General features: G+C 36.9%; 2 protein-coding genes across 3 annotated transcripts in view; one reads left to right on the top strand and one right to left on the bottom strand.

Moving 5' to 3' along the window:
• Positions 1 to 2,119, top strand: part of KATNA1 (katanin catalytic subunit A1) — a 35,594-nt gene extending 33,475 nt beyond the window's left edge. The window contains exon 11 of one of the 2 annotated variants that reach the window (XM_033101538.1): positions 565 to 2,119. In XM_033101538.1, coding sequence (XP_032957429.1) covers positions 565 to 763 — 199 coding nt within the window. In that variant the 3' untranslated portion in view covers positions 764 to 2,119. The remainder of the gene's footprint in view (positions 1 to 564) is intronic. The other variant, XM_033101546.1, reaches the window with a different exon arrangement.
• Positions 2,106 to 21,087, bottom strand: GINM1 (glycosylated integral membrane protein 1). Its single transcript, XM_033101557.1, has 8 exons — positions 20,887 to 21,087; positions 16,882 to 16,941; positions 16,628 to 16,724; positions 11,165 to 11,316; positions 10,462 to 10,618; positions 9,804 to 9,934; positions 8,039 to 8,202; positions 2,106 to 2,975 (listed from the first exon to the last, which is right to left on the bottom strand). Exons 1-8 carry the CDS (start codon positions 21,007 to 21,009, stop codon positions 2,864 to 2,866), a joined length of 996 nt encoding a protein of 331 aa, XP_032957448.1. The 5' UTR covers positions 21,010 to 21,087; the 3' UTR covers positions 2,106 to 2,863.
• Positions 21,088 to 21,686: the final 599 nt, after the last annotated feature.

Raw genomic sequence — 21,686 nt, 5'->3', positions numbered from 1 at the left:
GAAAATCAATCATTATCTTGGATTTGAAAAATTAATGTTGGTGTATTTGTTTAATATACTGTTATGTAGGAAATATAATTGTGAAATAAATCGATTTGGCATACCCAAGTAGAGTACAATCCCATTTTCAGTGAAAATGTCCTAAATGTGATAGGAACAGCAGTTAAAAGAAAAAAGACTGCTTATAGTCCAGCTGATTCAAGTTAAGTTTTGTCCTAGTCCAAGTATTAGCTCAGATTTTATTAGCAAGGTGCTTGACTGCATGTTTTCTCATGTGGTGAGTATGAGGATCAGTGATAATGTGTGTGTATATAAAGCAGCTCTGTGTTGCTGTCTCTTTGCACAAATGGAGGCTGCAGTTAAGGGTAAAACTTGGTGAAAGAGGTCCTTGAATCTGAAGTTTCTCCTTTTTTAAAAAAACAACACTAAAATAGAAGGGGGAAAAGAGAAATCACCTAACTTTATCAGTAGCATCTCCTACACATGTAGAAAATACGTAATTTTCTAGCAACAGGTTTTTATTCAACCAAAATATCATTTTTTTTTTTTAAATTTAAAACCTAGGGATGCGTCCTTGATGGCAATGAGAAGGCGTATTGAAGGTTTGACCCCAGAAGAAATCCGAAATCTTTCAAGAGAAGAAATGCACATGCCTACAACTATGGAGGATTTTGAAATGGCTTTAAAAAAGGTTTCTAAGTCAGTATCTGCTGCAGACATTGAAAGATACGAGAAATGGATATTTGAGTTTGGATCATGCTAAGTTCTCACATGTAAACTGTGAGAAATCTGCCTTAAGTGTTTGAATAATTAAATGTAGTATTTCATTGCACTGAGTGCTATATTTTTTTAAACTTTCATAATGGTAAGATTAAAAAAAAACTTATGATTCTGAATAAAGGCAATTTTTTAAAGCTCCAAGCAGCCTGTTTTACTTTAGCATTACTTGGTTTCTCGTTCACTGACCACAAATGTTGCAACACAAATGCTATTACTTAGTTTGGAAAACCATCTTTATCCACATTTCTCAGTATAGCATCTTCATCTGTGGTTGCTCTTCCTTCTAGGGAGTAAGACTGGATCCAGCTTCTCGGCTGCTGGTTGAAAACTCTAGATTCCTGAACATTTTTACACAAGTAGCCAATTGAAACATGAACCGCACCCAGTGTGCCTTCCTGCCTGCTTTCTGTTAACGGTAACTTCCATTTCCTGGGAGATCTTTAAAGACCCTTCATTTTATCTACATACAACGTTACCTGATTTTATTCTGCCTACATAAGCGAGGCTGCACTACAGGCAAGTAGCTGTTTCTAAGCCGGTGCTGCTCGCTGTACTCCAATGAAATGCATTGACCCATTCATTCAAGGATACTAAGCATAATTCGAATAATAGTTAATGGTGTAAATAAAAGTTAAATGAAATACGAGTTAATGGTATAAAATTTTAGGTAAGATTTCCATTTCTGATTGCTTGTAAAAAAAAAAAAAACACAAAACAATTTATTGTATCATCCCAACCATAGAAAACAGAGCCTCAAGGAGATTGAGTGTCTTGCCATCGTCCCAAGTCCCACTGGTAAAGTGAAAAGGCAGGACAGGAATCTGCTGACTGCAGAGCCTCCAACTGGCCATGTAGCCTCCTACACTGTCCTCCATGCTAGAATCTGTAAGCTTATGCTCAGGGGATGGGATAGACTCTGTCATTGTGTGGAATTAGAAGTGGTGACTTCTAGCAATTAAGAGAGTGAAGGAGGACATAAATAGTGTTGCTAGCTGGGTGACTTTAGGATCAAATAGTAAATTGCCATTATTCTATAATATGGAGATAGTACATTTCTCAGGGCTATTATTCCTTATTAAAAAGAGCTAGGCAAAATGAAACATCACTCCTTCACTCTACTTACTTCCTGCCATCCTTCCCCCTATCTATTTAGCCTAAATATAAAATGGTTTTAAAAACCAGTCATTGCTTAGTTGGACAATGTGTTTAAAATGATGGGTTGCAATAAAAAATTTTATTAATAAAACAAGAGAAAATATCACATGGAGTAAAGTATTGTATGTAATAGATCATACTGTAACATCATGTCAATATGGGTAATGGTTAAAAAAAAAAAAAAGACCAAACACTGTTGGAGGATAAATAGCACTACACTCAGAACCATAGGAAAAGTACATTGTAACTCCATGATATTGATGGACTCATGAACTGATGTAAGCCTTGTTTTAGCCAGGGCATGTAAAAGGAATATTGTATAGAAGTAATTCTCACCTGGGCAAAGTTTTCATACCAAAAAGACTACTTTTTTCCTCCAAAAAAATTTTAATTTAGAGTGAGAACATGTCACTACTATTTTTAAATCCTGGTGCATTTAAGGTAAGTGGTCTTGGTACAGGACAAGCAAATCATGATATACTTCAGTGATTTTACACTGAGTCACATACTTAATATAAAGGCACATTTTACTGAATACAAAAATAAGTGTTAAGTTCTTGAGCTTTTAAATTAGAGTTTTATAAAGTGCTCTTCAGAAAATCTTATATATTACAGTAATTAAGTGGATATAATTTCCTTAACAAAGGCACCTTGAAAAGTATTGGCACGTGGCATTGTGTCTTGCCTTTTTTTTTTCTTTTTGGTAATTTCAAAGTTTCTTCACGTCTTTTTTTTCCACTTTAAATTTTTCTTAACAATTCATTATCTAAATAGCAATCCCTGTTAGAGAATAAGGTGAACTTCAACCTATTAAAGCTCAAGTTTTAGGAGTTGAGCAATTTCTGTACTGTGTAAACTGATTCTTATTTTCAAGTGGCGAATTTAGAGCCAATACACTAATGCAGAGTCCATGATTTGAGCTGATGTTTTAAATACATGTTTTATCTCCAAGGTTTTCTGCTGTTTTCTCAGGACCATCTGGATATAAGTTGATAGCTGTCACAGGTACAATATTAACTTTATCCAACTGAAGAACTCCTCTGAAATACAAAAATTAAAATCAAACATGTCCTACTTATAGTTTGGCAGTAAGATGGGGCTACTTCTAGGTAACAAATATATACCTGGGGTTAGGTGCTTTTGCTTCATTTTATCTAGTTTATAGTGGTTGTATAAACTCTCTGAGTCCAAAGTTCACTTTAAGCAAACTGAGGGACTAGGAAGGTCTAAGAGCAAGTTCCTTACCTGGTACTACAGAAAAGGACAGGGTAAATACAGATCTCCAAGGCAGAGAGTTAGAGCCCTAGATTTGTACAAGCTGGGCAAAAAGCTGGCCCAAGCAGCTTCCTAACCAATCCTCACTGCTGGAATGCAAACTTAGATCTTTAGACAGCATTTCTTTAGTTACTAAAGCCCCTGATGAAAGACATCTTTACCCTGGATCCAAGACCCCGTGTTGCAAGTTCCATGTTATATCAATCAAACCATCCACAGAAGTTAGTCATTTATAAAACTGAACAAGCTGATTGTAAAAAGTTCACAAGGGAGAAACCAAGAATCGCTATAACATCACTTAAAAAGAACAATGGGGATAGAAGACAGTTGCTCCAACCAGCTATCAAAGATTTTATTAAAACTGTCCTACTGGCAAAGAAATAGATCAGTGGAAGAAGAAAGTCCAGAAACAAAGATCAGTGGAAGAAGAAAGTCCAGAAACAAGACTAACCTATATGGGGATTTAGTTCATAACAAAGTAACATTCCAACTCAACGGGCAAGTTACTAATGGAACAATGGCCTGTGTTTAAAAAACAAAATCACAACTCTAGCTTAAACTATACACAAAAGTGATGGTAAAACGTAAGTTTTAAGAAAACACGTAATTTTAGATGGGAAAGGTCTACTTAGGAAAATTAAAAACCCTAGAAGCCATAAAGGAAAATCACGAATTGCTTTGACCACAAATTTAAAACTTCTGTATGACACGGAATGCCATAAATAAGAACAAAAGACAAATCGTAGTCTGAAATAAATAAATTGTGTGTGTGTATAAATGGATGTATCACAAAGGAGCTTCCACATATGAATGATTACAAAAGGCAATACAATTGAAAAATGGGCACAGGTTGTCAGTAGGCATGTCACAGGAGAAACACACAGCCAATCGTCACAAAGATGCTGGACTTAAGCTAGACCTAGACTAGCAAAGATGCTGTTAAGAAGAAAATGCAAATTCAAATGAGATTATACTTCTGTCCACACAGTAGCAAAAACAAAAAAGATGACTATCAGGTGTTGAGTTGTTAAATACATAAACCCTTTCACCGAGTAATTTCATTTTTAGGAATCTACATAAACACCCATGTGCAAACACCTGTATGTGCATTTAGGAATGTACACTGCAGCATTGTTGGGAATAACATGAAATTGGAAATGACCTAAATGTCTAACAGAGAAATGCTCATATTATGTCTTATCCACACTGTGGAACACTGTGCAGCCATAAAGAGAGTAAGTGACCTCTGTATGTATTGACAAGAAAGATCTCAAGCCCCTGGTGCCCAAACTGCACTGAGCCCCCGTGGGGTGACCTGGCACCACAGAGGCACCACAGAGAATTTTAAAATTTCAAGGCTTCATGTGTAATACCAGCCTGAGTGCAGTTCATGGTTTCAACATCACAATGCACTACACATTCTTTTCAATGAAGTCGTATCTTTGAAAAGTTGGATTTTGGGCAGTTACTCTGATAAAAACGAAATATTGTGCAAAAACTAGAGTTGAACAGGCAATGAGGGTGGCAGTGTCCAATCTGACTCCAGGCTAGGAGTACTGTGCAGTGCCCTACAGGCACACACGTCCCATTAGGAAAAAGCTAGGAATTACAAATTTTATTTTCTTCTGGCCTAGGTAGGCGCACCAGGAAAAAATTACTAGCACACTAAGAGTGCTATGAACCAAGAAAGTTTGGGAATCTCTGTCATAAGTGAATAAATCAATTTCCAGGGCAGTTAAGAGTCTAGATTGATAAATAATTATAATTATCTAGTATATATTTACATCAATACACAGAGTTTGGATAAAAGATGTCCACCCAAACAGTCAAGGATTACCTTTAGGTATAAGAATTGAGTGACAGGAAAATGAAGAGGTGCTTTCACTGAATTGCTTTCTACATTTCTGTACTGATGAAATCTTTTACTAACAGAAAGTATCCTCAGTCCAACTGCCACTGATAAAGCATATTGCAAATTTGGTTTTGAGTTTTACAATGCATCTTTTCCCAGAGAGGAGCCCATGACAAATAAAACATTTGGTAAAAGAACACAAAAATTTTACAACACTGTTTTCTATGCAGGTTTGCATAATACAATTAAAAAAAATTCTGAGCTTCTTGGCAGCCAAAGGAAAAAGGAAGAAACTGTTAAGTTTCAGAATTTTCATTATCAGAAAGAAATAAGACTGTGATTTCTTCACGGGAAACCCAAACTTAAAAGGTGGAAGGGGAACTCATATTTCTTTACTCTGCAGATACTTTGCTTACATTATGACTCTGATCTTTAATAATCTTCTAAGGGAGGAATTATTTCAATGTTAACAATGAAGAAATGGGAATTTCGAAGACCTTATGACACGCAAGAAAAAAGCGAATGTTTAAATTGGGTCTTGTTTTCTATAAGTCCTATGCTCTCTTCAACGTAGTACAAATGTAATTTAGCTAAGCCAAAAATTGTGGTCATCTCTATTCTATTGATATTTACTTCTATTAAGACAATTAAATGGCTAACTTGTAAAGATGCTAACAATAAATTCATTTTTAAATTTATAAAATAATTTCTTATGACTAAAAAAATCAAGAAGGGGAAATCAGAAGGGGAAAAAGTGCAAAGTCAATCTCTCTACCCCTGCTCTCATTCTCACTTATTAGGAGAGAACTTATTTTCTTTTGACATTTATGAAATTTTCTATGCATTTATATACATATACCCATAATATTTTTGTTTTACCCAAATGGGATCATACTGTTATGCAACCCCTCCTTCCCCAACTAATAGATTTTGGGCTTCTTTCCATCTCAGCATGCATACCTCTTTCTTTTACAAGTTGCACAGAATCCCACCGCATGTGTGGACCATTATTTAGTTAAGTCCCCACTGGTACACATTTCAGAGGTTTCCTCTTTTCCTTTTGTTTTCTGTTATGAGCAAATCTGCAGTGAATATCCTCCTATTCTTCTAAAATTAACTTCATTTAAAATTAATACTTGGGGTTGGAGATGCATAGTGAAGCCCTCTTGTTTTGTTCTCCCTTATACACATTGCATTTTCCATTATAGATTTTTGTTTCCTTTCTATCTCCAATGATTTCAAGTTCTTAGAGAGTAGAGTTTATGTTATTCACATTTGAATCCCCAAGATGAGAGTCGTGATCATAACCAATAAATGTCTTTTGATTTTACTAAAGTTGGAAGATGGGCTAGGGAAAAAAAAGGTGTTATTTGCCCTCCCACTTGTTTTACCCTTCCTAAGTTTTATATTTTCTACTCTAAAATACAGTTAATAGAACCCAGAAATAAACTCACACCTATGTGGTCAGTTAATCTATGACAAAGGTGGCAAGAATATACAATGGGGTAAAGACAATCTCTTCAATAAATGGTGTTGGGAAAACTGGACAGACATATGCAAAAAAATGAAACTAGACTACTTTCTATACCACATATAAGAACAAACTCAAAATGGATTAAAGACTTAAATGAAAGACTTGACAACCATAAAATCGTAGAAGAAAACATAGGCAGTAAACTCTTTGATATTACCCTTAGAAATATTTTTTTAAATATGTCTCTTTGGCCAAGGGAAACAATAGGAAAGTCAACAAATGGGACTCCATCAAACTAACAATGTTTTGCACAGCAAAGGACACCAACAACAAAACGAAAAGAAAACCTAATGAATGGGAGAAGATATTCGCCAATGATAAAACTGATGAAGTTAATATCTAAAATATGTAAAGACCTAACAGAACTTAACACCAAAAACAAACAAACAAACACAAAAAGCGATTAAAAAATGGGCAGAGGACCTGAATAGACATTTCTCCAAACAGGACATACAAATGGCTAATAGACATATGAGAAGATGCTTAATGTCACTAACCATCAGAGAAATGCAAATTAAAACTATACTGAGATAACACCTCACATCTGTCAGAATGGGTATCATCAATAAATCAACATGTGTTGGTGAGGACGTGGAGAAAAGGGAACCCACGTGCACTGTTGGTGGGATTGCAAACGGGTGCAGCCACTAGGAAAACAGTTTGGAAGTTCTTCAAAAAATTAAAGCTAGAACTACCATATGACCCACTAATCTCACTTCTGGGTATTTATCCGAAGAAATCCAAAACATTAATTCGAAAAGATATATGCATCCCTATGTTCACTGCAGCGCTATTTACCATAGACAAGGTATGAAAGCAACCGAAGTGTCCACTGATAGACGATTGGATAAAGAAGATGTGGTACATACATACAATTATTATTCGGAATATTATTCGGCCATAAAAGAGAATGAAATCTTATCATTTGAGACAACATGGATGGATCTAGAGATTATTATGCTAAATGAAATAAGTCAGAAAGAGAAAGACAAATACCATATGATTTAATTTACATGTAGAATCAAAAAAAACAAAATAAATGAACAAAGAAAACAGAATCAAACTCATAGAGAACAAACTGATGGTTGCCAGATGGGAGGGGGGTTGGGGAGCTGGGTGAAAATGGTAGAGGGATTAAGAAGTACTAACTGGCAGTTACAAAATAGTCACGATGTAAAGTACCATCATAAGGAATATAGTCAATAATAACCAACTATGGTGGCAGCTGGGTACTAGACTTATTGGGGCGATAACCTTGTAAGTTATATAAATGTCTAACCACAATGCTGTACACCTGAAACTAATACAATATTGAATGTCAACTGTAATTGAAAAATAAAAAAATTTTTAAGTAAAAAAATAAACAGCGAAAAATAATACAGTAAATACAATGCAGTTTTTAAAACATTAAAAATACGAATGTTTCAAAAAGAAATACTTACTTGTATTCACAAACTGGGAAAAGCACCTTTAAGATGGTTATTACCACAGCTGCTCCTATAATTCCAACCACCATGACGTTCAGAAACATAAAGAACACTGGGAAAACACTGCTCCAGAACCTGCACAGGTCTTTTCTGAACGTTTCCATCCACTGACACATCACCTAAAAAAGGAGTTTTGATTAGATATGCAAGTTTCATTTGAGCTCTAAGAAACTTTAAAAATTATGTTCTAGTTTTGGGGTAATAATATTCTATACCTTGATTGTGGTGGTGGTTACATGGATGTCTACACTTGTCAAATCTCATCTGTTTTAACAGGTGCATTTTAAAAAGTTTTTTACAATTTTAAAAATTACATTCTAACAATACAGACATAGAAATATTACTAACCTTAACAATTATTTATACTGTTGTCTAACTATAAACCAAGTGCAAATAATCGTTAATTGATAAGAGGTAGGCGAGGCCACTTTACACAAAATGGGCCAGAGTGAACTATGTGTTTCCAGTAGTTGGAGGACAAGAAATGGAGAGAAAGACAAACACAGGATTAGCTCTTGGAACACATGGGGAGTTTACTGTGTATAAAAATGTTCCTACATTTAAAGGGTGAGAGAAGCAGCAGCAATGATGGCCTGGGCTTTATTAAAGACTGTCTGTCCTTAGGCTATCTAGCTCTCAGGGAAGTGGGGGAGGCAGGGTGAGGGTGCTAGAGCTTAGGCAGCAGTGAGGGACCTGGGTTTCTCCAGCAACCCCAAACAAGTAATCCCCATTTTCAGTGAGTACTTCTTCCAAGAATCATCTCTGGATTCTAACCACAGACCCTGCTCATTTAAATGGAAATTATGCTGAGCAAAGGACCTAGCTAATATATACGGAGATAGCAGGATACTCTCTCTGGACTAGGGTTCCTGGGCGGGAACTCCTGGCCGTTCTCAGGAATTTTTTTGCTTTCCTGTTCCCAAATCCCAAGATATAAACTGTTTTCTGTGCTCCACGATGAATCATTTCCACAAAGTGAAGGCTGATGCTACCAACCACCTGGATTCAACGAGCCAATTTTCCTCATTTCCCTACCAACTTTTCTCGGGATTCGGGAATGGGAATGCGAAAAAAATTCCCAAGAAGCCCAGAAACCCTACTCTGAACCCTTAATATTTCCCAGCCAGCAGTATAATGTCATTCGTAATATGTGAGTACTTAGCAAGTGCCAATGCATATTTACATTTGTACCCATTTATTAATCCTTACACCACCACATGAAATAGGCTCTACTTTATAGCCTACCTGGGGGTCCCATTGTGCAAATAAAGAAAAAGGCCAGGAATTATCCTAGATCATAACTGGTAAGTGGCAGAACCAGAATCCAAACCTAGGCAGTCTGACTCCAGCAAGTACACTCCTAACCAAGCGTGCTTAGTCACCACCCAAGATCTGAGAGCACCGTGCGTGCAAGGTAGGAGTCACAGAATAAACAGACACACGGGGATATGAGAAAGACTTAGGAACTGAAAATCCCCAACAAAATGAAATCCAGTGCCTTGATAATCATTATCTGACTATATTACTACTAAATGTAACTTGAAAAGGAAAACAGAACTACCTAAAAATATCACATTAAAACAGTGATGAGTTCATTATGAACGATGTCACATGGTTCCAATCTGCATGGTTGCCACCTCATTTTAAATGCTAGTATCTCTTCTCTTCACCATAACCATAAATGCCTTAATATAAAGATAATCCTAAATACCTGATTTACCTTATATGAAGATGGAGGCTCTGCTCTGAGGGGAGTTTCAGGTAATTTGCCAGGTAAAGCGTCTTCATCTACAGTGGTTTCCACATTCCTGATAAGATACTGGCTGGTGGTCTGCAATGAACTGACACTTTCTATTGAGGAGGAAGAGCCAAGTTACCAAAATGCTGGGGTCTCTCCCACGAGTCCTAAGATTACTAGACTAATAACATTTAGGATAGCAAGAACATAAATCTTTCCACGGAAGGAAAAAAATAAACCTATTTAATTATTCGGATTTAAATGCCATAAACTAAGACAGTTAAAAGGGAACTATAGCAGTTATGATTCTGTCACATAACAAGTCAAAGTTTTAAAAGTTCTATGACTTCTTCTCCCTTTAAAGAACCTAAATGAACGATATTCTTATTATGTATTTTGTGATGATTCCCCAGAGTAAGAGTTGGTAATTGCAGCAAAATGTTGCTTTGCAGTCGGCATTGATCACATTCTATTAAGACTTAAAATAGATTCCTCAAGTCCTCAAATGGGTATGTGAAATAATACATGCTAAACAGCATTTTTGAAAGAAGCTCATTCCAAATATATTACTTATGATTAAAAAGCTACCAACTAAAGAAATAATTTCCTTACTACTTTAAATAATGGTCTTTTAAAGTACCTTTTTTGGAGAGATTGGGAAGGGTAAATAAAATGTCGTCATCTCGGGAAATGGAGTACAGCATGCTTTCTTCCAAAGGGAGCGTGTAGTTTGAATGCCTAAGTATTCCCTGGTTCTTAACTAAAATATCAATTTCAGTAACATCCTTTTGTTGAGCCTATAAAAAAATAATAAGCAATTACTCTTTAAATAATGGTACAACCCCATAAGAATTTAAAACTGAACTTTCCTCGCTGATGTCTGTCACCAAAAAATATGTATTCACATAATTCCTCTTTATTCCCCACTCCCACTTTGAAGCATTTAATTTGCAACCTTAATCATATTCCTGTGTGCTGAAGCACTCACTTCAAGCTTGCTGTCAGTTCCATTTCATTTTCTTAGGCTTGGCCAGAAGAAATAGTAGCAGAGCTACGAACCAAATTCAATCTCTTCACTCACTCACTCTGTTTAATGATGTTCGTATCATTTTAAAGCAATATAAACATGTACGAATGTGATCTTTTCTTAAAAATTAAGACTTCAAATGCTAAATAAATGCTAAAACCAGGAGAAAACTTCTGAATGATCGGATATAGGCAACATTAGAGTACCTTTCTTCCTTATGAAGTCAGTAATAAATAATAAAATAATTGAACACATGCATAATACCTAACACAAATCTTTATCATTTAATTCCCAATTAATAAGCATATTATCTTACTTGTTTTCCATCAATCTCTACAACCTCTTCTTGAATGACAATTAGTTGCAAACTGGAACCAGATGTCATAGGCCACTCATGAACTAAAATCCTTACACTGACAATTCCAAAATATTCTTTTTTCTCCAAATTTTCCAGATTTTTATTCTCCACTATAAAAAAAAAAGTAGTGACAGCTTTGAATAAAAAATGAAACCATATCTGTTACTGAATTTGATTATTTTGATGACATTTACATTGAACAAGACAGTTGTAAACCAATTTCTTAGGCTTTCTTCATCTCTGACTTCACTGATATTTCAGATTTATGAAAACAACAAAGACAACTTGACAAATCACTACAATGCTTATAGTCACTTGAAAAGGGAAAACTGCTTGATGGTCTTTGGATTTTGTATGAAACACTACACTGGTAAAGTGTAGTGTTTCCTATTCTTTTACACAGATTGTCAATGAGGAACCAACATGGATGGCTTCACTATTCACAGACCAGAAGACAGAGTCAATGCCATGTTTTAGCAAAGTAAGCACGTTCATCCATCTGTTCATTTACTCACAAAATCCAGTGACAGAAGGGGAAAGGATTGATCAAAAAACTCAGTGTCCTCACTGTATGGAGAAGGCAGGAACGAGGGAGTGGGAAGGCCCTGTATTTACTCCCTACTAACAGACGATGGGGTAGGAATGGGGTAGGATTCACTACGGCCATGGCCACGTTCCTCCCAGATAAGAAGCCCCCAGCCCACCCCCATGGAAATGGGGTGTGGCACTTGCAGGTGGCTTATAGAGCGCATGGCTACCCTATTAAAGCAGAAAGTGCTATAGAAAAAGATAAGTCAACAGACACTAATGAAATTGCCACAGAGGAGCATTTAGTTTCTGTCCCTCAAAGGTTATCATCTGAGGATTATTTGCCAAAAAGCAACCCAGATGGATATTCTGAGTGCAGACCCAGAGGTTTAAACTGATTCTGTATCTTTATAGCCCTATTCCTTTTATCTGGAATGCTCTCTACATCTTACTCTCCCTAACTACATTTTTAAAATAAACTCCAACTTAGGTAGTTCTAGCTACCGTATCCCCACAATGCTAAGTTTATGCCCTTTTTTCTTTGTTTTTTTTTAAAGCATTAATTTTCTTGCAGTGTAGCTTAGTTTATAAACCTCCGTCCTCGATTAGCTGAGTTCCTTGGGATTATGCATCAAGTTTATTGTTCTATAGCTTTTGTTGAACAGTGATTCCATCTGGAATTATAAAAACATAATTTAAAATAAATATGCCCTCATAAATTATCAATAATGTTCAAACACCTGGTCTAGTGGTTCTAAGTTCTAACTATGCATCAGAAACCACCAGGGAACAGTATAGATGCCAGGGCCCCACCTCAAACTTAATAATAAAATCTCTAGGGGGTATAGACCAACTTTTGTTAATTTGTTAAACAGGTACAGACATTTCTGTTGAGAACCAAGTGATCTAACCTTTTATTTTTTTATTTTTTTTTAATTTATTGGGGTGACAATTGTTAGTAAAATTACATAGATTTCAGGTGTGCAATTCTGTATCACATCATCCATAAATCACACTGTGTGTTCACCACCCAGAGTCAGCTCCCCTTCCATCACCATACATTTGATCCCCCTCCAAGTGATCTAACCTCAATCTAAGTTTTCACAAAATTCCTCCTTGACTTTGCTGTTTCTGTTAATAAATCTGCTCTTCTTCAAGTTACCAAAGACAAAAGTTACTATGTAAGTTACCTTTAACTTCTTCACCCTCATTCTTTGAATCAAGTCAGTTGCTTCCTTTGGGCCATTTCAGCTCCAAAGCATCTTATACTTCCATTTGCCCTTTCCATCTCCTATCTACCTCCCCACCCAGTATCGAGCTCATAGCTCGTTAACTGCTGACTAGTAAACGAGTTACCTAACTATTCCCTCCTTCTTTAGTCCCTCCCCTTCAAACCACTCACACAATAGTGCCAGGTTAATCTTACCATAATACATTTTGATTATACAGCTTCCTTGCTCAAACACCTTCCGTGGCATTCCTATGGCTTTTTGGTAATTCTCTGAATGGTCCTTCTTCTTCATGCTCCTTATGGTATCCCTTGGGGCTCCTCTCTCTCGTCTGCCTAACCTCCCTCATATCCTCCACGGCTCATAACTGTAAAACTCCCCCTCTCTCATGGTCCATCTCAGAGTTTTCATGGCCTGTTATAACCTATCGGTCTCCCTTGGGGAACAGTGGGCTCCTCGTCCGATTATCTGTATGCCCAAAAGCTAGTGCACTAGGGCGCAAGAGAGTCAATGGATGAGAAAATTCAGTCATATAAGTACATCAAAGTGGCGATTCTTCAACCCCCAAATCTGGTACCTGTGCTGCAGAATAAAATTAAATTAAAAACAACAAAAACCCTTCATATTCTTACTTCCCCTACTGTGGAAGGCAGCTTTCAAAAATGGCCCTCAATGATCTCTGCCTCGCGGTATTCATGCCCTTGGGTAATTCCGTCTCATTAAGTGTGGGCTGGACCCAAGGACTTGTTTCTAACAAACAGAATACAGCAAAAGTGATGGAATGTCACTTCTATGATTAGATGATAAGAGACTGGACTTCTGTCTAGCTATACTCTCTAAAGTTTATGCAGACATAAACTTTAAAAGTATTGCAAGTAATGGGTTCAAGAAAATGGATGATAAAATAGAGAATTTCACCAGATAATTATAAGCCATTAAGAAAAAAAAAAGGAATGAAATAGAAGTCCTAGAAGTAAAGTCCAATAAATGAAATTAATTAATTAGACAGATGATAAATTTGTGTGCTAGAAGGATAGAAAGAAAAAAGGATAGGGAAAAAAAAACCCAGAAAAGAGTGTCAGATATATATGGAAGCCTGTGAAAGGGTCAAACATGTAAATAAAAAGCAAGAAGGGAATAAGAGAGCATGGGGAAGTAGCATTTGTTGAAAAGATAATGGCTAAAAACTTCCCCAAACTGACAAAAGACATTCAAGTCACAGACTAAAGAACCCCACACCTGGGCCATATCAGAGTAAAGCTACTGAAAATCTAAGACAAAGAGAAAAAAAATCTTAAAAACAATCAGAATTAAAAAACAAACAAACAGAAAAATAACGTATTATCCTCCATGGAGCAATGACACACACTGATTCTCAACAGAAACTGCAGAAGTGAGAATACGATGGAAACTAGTCTTTGAGGTGCTGCTACCCTATGCTTCCATACCCAGTAAAAGTATCCTCCTAAAAGGAAGGCATAGTAAAGATGTTTTCAGACAAACAAAAGCTCAGATAATTCATTGCTAACAAATCTGCACTAAAAAAATTGTAAGGGGAATGCTTTAAGCAGAGGGAAAATGACGCCAGAGGGGAACACAAATTCAGGATGGAATGCAGAGTGACGGCAAGGGTTACTGTGAGGGTAAACATAAATGAATTACTGAACTATAGGAAACAATAAGAATAACGAGTTTGCATACGGTTTCAGAATACAGAGTTAAAACACATGACAATAACAACACAAAACCAGAAAGGGGATAAATGGAGTTTAAATGTTCTAAGGTTCTTGCATTGTTTGGAAAATGATAAAGGTGCTAGTTTATTTATTTATTTATTTTGGTAACTTAAAAAAAATTATTTTTTCAGTTACAGTTGACATTCAATATTATTTTAGTTTCAGGTGTACAGCACAGTGGTTAGACATTTATGTAATTTAAGCAGTGATCCCCCTGAGTAGTCTAGTACCCACCTGGCACTATACGTAGTTGTGCAACGTTATTGACTATATTCTCTACTATGCTGCACGTTACATCCCAGAGACTATTTTGTAACTGCCAGTTTGTATTACTTAATCCCTTCTCCTTTTTCACCCAGCTCCCAAAGACCCCTTTCCTCTGGCAACTAGCGGTTTGTTCTCTGTATCTATGTGGACCTCAAAGGTAATCTAAAAAACCAACAAGATAAAGAAAAATCATAGAAAATAAATAAATAAATAAATAAATAAATAAATAAATAAATAATTTTCCCAGAGGATGGAAAAACGGAGAAGAAAAAGGAACACAGAATAGGTGGGACACAAACAGGAAACAAATAATTAAGATGAAGACTTAAATCCAGATATATCAATTATTACATTAATGTAAATAAATTAAAATTCCAACTAAAAATCAGATTGACAGACTGAATTAAAAATAAAAGCCCACAAGTATATGCTGCTTATAAGATATTCACTTTAACTGTAAAGACCCAAAATACTGAAAAAAAAAGGAAATATACCATACAACAATCCACTTCCCTCCTCTCTGCCCAGCCAAAAAGCAGGTATTGCTAAAATAATATAGATAAAGCTCATTTTAAGGTAAGAACAGCAACAGACATAAAGAAGGTTACATTATAATGATAAATGAGTCTACCAGGAAGACAGACAAAACAGTTCAAAATCTGTATGGATTTAGTATTATTGTATCAAAATAAAGTAAAAGTTGATGAAACTGAAAGGAGAATAGACAAATCTACACAGTGGAGATTTTAACATATTATTCTCAGTTATAGAGTAAGCAAACAAACAAGAAAATCAGTAAGTCCATAAGATTGAACAACATGATTAATAAATTTGACCTTACATAAATAGAACATCATATCCAACTAATTATATATTTTGCTTTCTTTTCAAGTACATGTGGAAAGCAACATTTACTAAAACTGACCATATGCTAAGCCATAAAGCAAATCTCTAATTTCGAAGGGTTAAGATTGTACACAGTACATCTCTGATGATAAGAGGTGGAATCAGTAAAACAAAGTCCCAAAATGTTTGGAAATTAAACAGTATACTTGTAAATGACCCATAAGACAAGAAAATATCACAACAAATAATTAGAAAGCGCTACTAATTTATAACAAATGAAGCATAGGATACAAGTGCCAGAGAAAAATTTACTGCCTTAAATGCATATATTAAAATAGGTAATAAGAATACTATACATATTTCTCATATTTCATTCAAATAATACGGTACATTCCAATGTGACATAGTAGCTTGTCTTTAAACAACTCAAGATTGTTAAAAGTTAAAAAGAAAAATGTTACACAGTCATAGGAGTAGAAGCAAGAGGCAAACTAGAGAATCAGACAATTCATTTTTTCTTTTTTACAACTGTGACAAGCACTTCCCCAGGATTTTGCCTCTTGCTTGTAAATCTCGTGTTCTACTTCTTTGCACAGTCTTACATTGATACCAACCTACTAGAAATGCAGTTCCATCAACGCCAACCTCATGAAAGAGAAAATGTGAGTATGTCAGAAATAACCAATGGGAAGCAGAAATAGTTTTAGACACACTTTAATTAGTAAAGTGGAAATATATAACATCCAACAATTGTGTTTTACTAAGTTAGTATTATTAAAAAAAGAACAATTATGAAATAATTTAGCTTTACTCACCTATCAACGTCCGACAGCTTATTCGGGTTACACCACTATTTACTGGGAAGTCATTTACATAGACCTGTCCACTCTGATAGGTTATGTTAAGAAGAACCTTAAAATAAAGCAGCATATACGTTATGGTTTATAAATGACAAACTCTTCACATCAAAAATACATTCTCTAACTAAATTAGGTGTGCAGGTAAAAATAAAATAGGCTGCACAATACTTAGCTAGGTAGTATGCTAAAAACAATCAAAGGACACAAACCTGTTCTTCAGTTCCCTCCCCATCATCATTCAGGGTAGTTACATTAATTCTAATGCTGTCCTGCAAAAGAAATATTATATAAATTGAATAGGTATAAATTTCACGAATTGAAAATAATTCAGTTCTTGCTGTTCCCCTCAATTATATTTATTGTTATAATCACTGATGACAGTAAAAGAATGTTTTTAAAAACCCATCATTTTCATTTTTACAGCCTTTTTTAGGCCCTCATTCACAATTCCGGTTTTTCATTTTCTATATACCTTTTCCATGTAATTATTACATACATCACACATGAGACTATAATATGCAAATCTAGTTTAAAAGATTAACACTCATGTACCTACTACCCAGGTTAAAACCTAGAATATCATTCACCCCTTAGAAGTCCCCTCCATGACCCTCTGTCCTATTCTCTTCCCTCCCCCTAGAAAGAATCCCTATACTGTCTTCCAAGTCAATCATTTCTTGCTTTTCTTTATAGTTTTACTACCTGTGTATCTCTCTCTAAATATGTCACTTAGTTTTATCTCTTTCTGAGATTTATATAAGTGGGATAATATTATATTCTTCTAGAATGTTTTTATCTAAATTTGTTGATACATGCAGATGTAAACATTTATTTACAGCATAACATTCCATCAAATGATTACAAATTTACTTATTTGTTCCACTACCATCGGACATTTGAATTGTTCCCAACCTTTTGTTTTCATAAACAAAGTTGCTCTAACCCTTCTTAAATTGTCCCCTAGTGCCTATGGACAAGTTTGTGCAGTGCACAACCAGTTTTAGTGCCTCCCAAGATATGCTCAAAAGTGGTCTACGCCAATATTTAAGTTCACTGATGACATGTTTTCTATAGAGAAGAAAGCAATTATTCTAAGAAGTATTCACCACTGGTCACAGGAATTGCAACTTGTCATTTGTAAATCAAATTCTTCTCTAAGTTTATTCATATTGTTATCCCAGAATAAAAACAATACTCCTCTCAAATACTTTTCCCTTGGGGTAGTCTTAACTTTGAAAATAGTCAAGTTATTCATAAACATCAAAATAATATACAAGTATATTTTTTAGTACTGTGACTATCCCCATTACTTTATACATTTCCAACAAATGAGAGAATAAGACTGAAGTGATTTTATGAAGTTGAGTTGATTCCAACATAGGAACAGGATTCTAACTTGTAAGGCCCATACATGTAAGCTGTAAGCTGACTTTGGTACACTTCCCAACTCCCATAGGGGCGCAGGCAGCTTTTGAACTAATGATTCCTCAGAACCAGACTGGCTTTCTCCTAGCCCATTCAAATCTAGAATTAAGCTAGAACTAATATACTCATCTCTAATAAGCCGTCAAGTTAGTGGCTATATTGCTTTGTGTACAAATTTCAGCCCAAAGTTCCTCTTTCCAAATAGAGAATCTGTTCATTGTAGACTATTGTTCTTCTATTAATAACAGCCCAGACGGAGATAACCCTCCAATGATGGTTTCTAAGAAAACTTTTTATAGCTTCTTCCTTTCAGTAATAAACATACACTATATTGATAATTTACTACACTTACATATATTACTTGCCTAGTAGAATACAGGGTTTGTAAGCGACAATTAAAAATATAGCATGCTATATTTTCTAGAGAATCAAACTCAATTCTCTTTGGCCCTTCTGTATGTTTTCATTTTAGAAGAGACCAATCAATCCCTTACTGCCTCCTGACCAGAAGTTCAGAGTTAGGTCATATTTGTTTCTCTTCCTGAAAACCTGACTGAACTGGAAGTTCAGGTTTATGAGCCAGGGTGGTGTATACTGAGACAGCCGGTGGCAGAACTGAAATTTCTCGCCATCCAATTTCAACCCTTTATTCACAAGATGCCTATCTGGGAAACAGTAGTTTCCTAAGGACCAAGGTAACAGACAATTTAACATAAATCAATAAGCCTGAAGAAAACATATGAAATAAATATTAACACGTAAGAAAATAAGTCTCCTCTGGATGCCTCTCTTTGGTGAACAGGCATTTTAAGGAGAAGAATGCACTATAAAAAATTTTATTATTTTACAATCTGTATAACCTCAATTTCTGACAACTACATATATAAACAACAACAAAAGATGTTTATAATCCAGTAAATCTGAATCATTGAGGCGAAATAAGGAAAAATTTCCAGACTTCAACAAGCTTTCTTACATTTAGATCAGGATGGATATAAAAAAATGAACAGATGAGCTGATATTTAATAAAGCAAGTATATATAATAGAACCTTAATTGAAGTCTAAGTTTGCACTATTCAATATGGTACCCACTGATCACATGTGGATATTTCCATTCAAATTAATTAAAAAAGTCAAAATTTTAAAATTCAGTTTTTTAGTGTCCCTGGCCACATTTTAAATTCACAATAACAACAGTAGTCCAGTGGCTTCTGTCATGGAAAGAACAGACAATACACCATCACTGCACAAGTGACTAGAAGGAATGTTCTGTACATTCGAAATTTTTCACTTTAAATAAAACATTGAAAAAGTTTAGGTCAACAGGCTTCAGCTTCCCAAATAAATGTTTCCAAGGAATGAGATTCTCCTTCCAACTGCCCAGCATTCATTTAATCTATGAAATTGAATTTAGATCTGAACTTTCCAAAAGTGGAATGAAGACGGGAGAATTGAAATGATGAACTCACTAAGAGCTCCTAATGCGGTGTATTTTCTGCTTGCAGTCAAAATGCATTTTTCTGATTATACGGACAGACTCCAATGTCTTTTAGGTTCACAAGTGACTATAATGAATCTTTAAATTTGGAAAGGGGGAAAACAATGTCTTATTTGAACTTCAGGAATTATTTCATTTTTATGTGGTCTCCTGGTGCTTGCCCATCACATCACAGTGATATTTTTGCCCAATTCCAACTGTGGTCCACGTAAAATTTCAGATGTAAGTGGTTTTAGGGCTTGTATTGTTGTGGCTTCTTGGAATGCTCCAGCAGAACTGAAACAGATATGCTCGTTATTTCTGTACCCAGGGAGTGTAATGTCGTAACTCTATAAAAAGTAAAATGTGGCATTTATAGTGTCACTCATCCCTGAATTTAGAGTATTCAAGTCTTGACTAATAGGAAAAAGTGTCTTTCTATTCTGGGAACACTTGCATTTTAAAATTTTCAAACTTTTCCCTACTATACATTCGACTGATGAAAGGCAAACACTGGTTTAGGTCAGAACGACTCCACGGCAAAAAAAAGATAAGAACCAGCCACCTTACAAGGATGCAGTGGTTTTCAAATGTCAGACGACCTCAGTATCATGTGGAGGGCTTGCTGAAACAGACTGCTGGGCCCCCACCCCAGTGCGTTGGATTAGTAAATTTCTAATAGATTCCCGGATCCTGGTGCGGCTGGTTCCTCCACGCTCGAGGAGCCATTTCTCTAACATCACCCGCCACAGGGATGACGCTGGGCTAAGCGTTGGGTCTTCATCTCTCCTTCCGTGGTCCCCTCGACCCGGCGCGCACCCCGGAGCCCTGCATGCCGGGGGAAGGCAGTCCTTCCCGTTGCCGCCGGCCGGAGTAAACAGTGGCCTGGAATCGCTCTCACGCTCTCTCCCTGAGCAAATGCTACATTTCCAGAGCACATAAACACTGCCTTGCCCCAGTGCCCGGTTCTACTCCAGGAGGAGCCATTACAAAGGCTGAGATCACTTGTGACCTCGTACTTTCGACGGCAAGACCCCGTTCGGGTGGCAACAGTTTGGTCTGCGGTAAGAAGCTCTAAGTTTCGCGGCAACAGACTTAACACACTGAAAGCCCCATTTCGTTACCCCCTCCCACACCGCCCCCATTTCCTTGGGTGCTTTTCCCCACTCCTCCTTTGGAGGCCCGGACCCCAGCCCATGGCCTGCCGGCCGGAGGTCAAACACGTCGATGGAGATGCCGCGGTTCTACGGCCCCAGCCTCCCGGGAGGGTCCGGACCGCGGAATAGCCGAGCCATGCCCGCCCTGCCCTACCTTCGGGGGTCGGGGCGGAGGCGGCGGCGGCTCAGGGGTGCCAGTCTTCAGCCACCCGGCGGCCGGCAGCGCCGCGATCAAGAGAAGCCGGAGGGCGAGCAGCGACACCCGGACGCCCTCCATCTTGGACTGGCCAGAAGCAGCGGGCGGCAGTACCGGGAAGGCCCGATCGGACCGCGGGACGGGCCCAGGGAGGGCGGTTCATGGGGGCGGGGCCTGGAGGGCGGGGCGGGCCTCGGAGGGCTCCGGGAGCGGCGCACCGCGCACGCGCGCCGCTGCACCAGGTCGAGGGGCGGAATCAAGTCAAAAAAGGTGCGATTTCGTCGTCAGACTGGTGCTCGGGGTTGGAGAAGATTTCCCCGCCTAAACGAGAGTAAGCTTTTTCGTTGTCATTATTCTAAAATTAGTAATATACTCTATATACACATAGCTATATTTATGTGTATATGTATTTAGCTATTCTGTAAAATGAAAATAATGGTAGTATATCGGAACACTATTGCACATTAAAAATAAGATGTATCATGTTTACCGGGGAAATTTTATTAAATCGGTAGTTCTCACCCCGTGCTGTCCATGGGAATTGCCTGGACAGTTTTCAAATTTACTGACGGGGGTTTTCCGGGGCACAGAATTTCCGATTTAATTACATAGTTTCGGCTGCGGTTCTGGCATTGGTAATTTTTAAAGTTCCCCCAAGTAATTTATTGTGCCAAGGTTGAGGATCAACCACGCATTCAATGTTCAACATTCAGCAGATCACTGGGGATGGCTTGGGAATAACAGAATCAACTGGAAGG

This window comes from Rhinolophus ferrumequinum, chromosome 3 (assembly GCF_004115265.2).
Source record: "Rhinolophus ferrumequinum isolate MPI-CBG mRhiFer1 chromosome 3, mRhiFer1_v1.p, whole genome shotgun sequence".
NCBI lineage: Eukaryota > Metazoa > Chordata > Mammalia > Chiroptera > Rhinolophidae > Rhinolophus > Rhinolophus ferrumequinum.
This window is presented reverse-complemented; position numbering and strand designations above follow the sequence as displayed.

Excerpts from the sequence above, each read along its gene's own strand:
- GINM1 (XM_033101557.1), bottom strand. The coding sequence starts at position 21,009 with ATGGAGGGCGTCCGGGTGTCGCTGCTCGCCCTCCGGCTTCTCTTGATC. Across the intron at positions 16,942-20,886 it reads CTCCGCCCCGACCCCCGAAG|GACAGCATTAGAATTAATGT; the intron begins GTAGGGCAGGGC and ends TTTCTTTTGCAG. Across the intron at positions 9,935-10,461 it reads TCCCAATCTCTCCAAAAAAG|AAAGTGTCAGTTCATTGCAG; the intron begins GTACTTTAAAAG and ends CCTCCTCAATAG.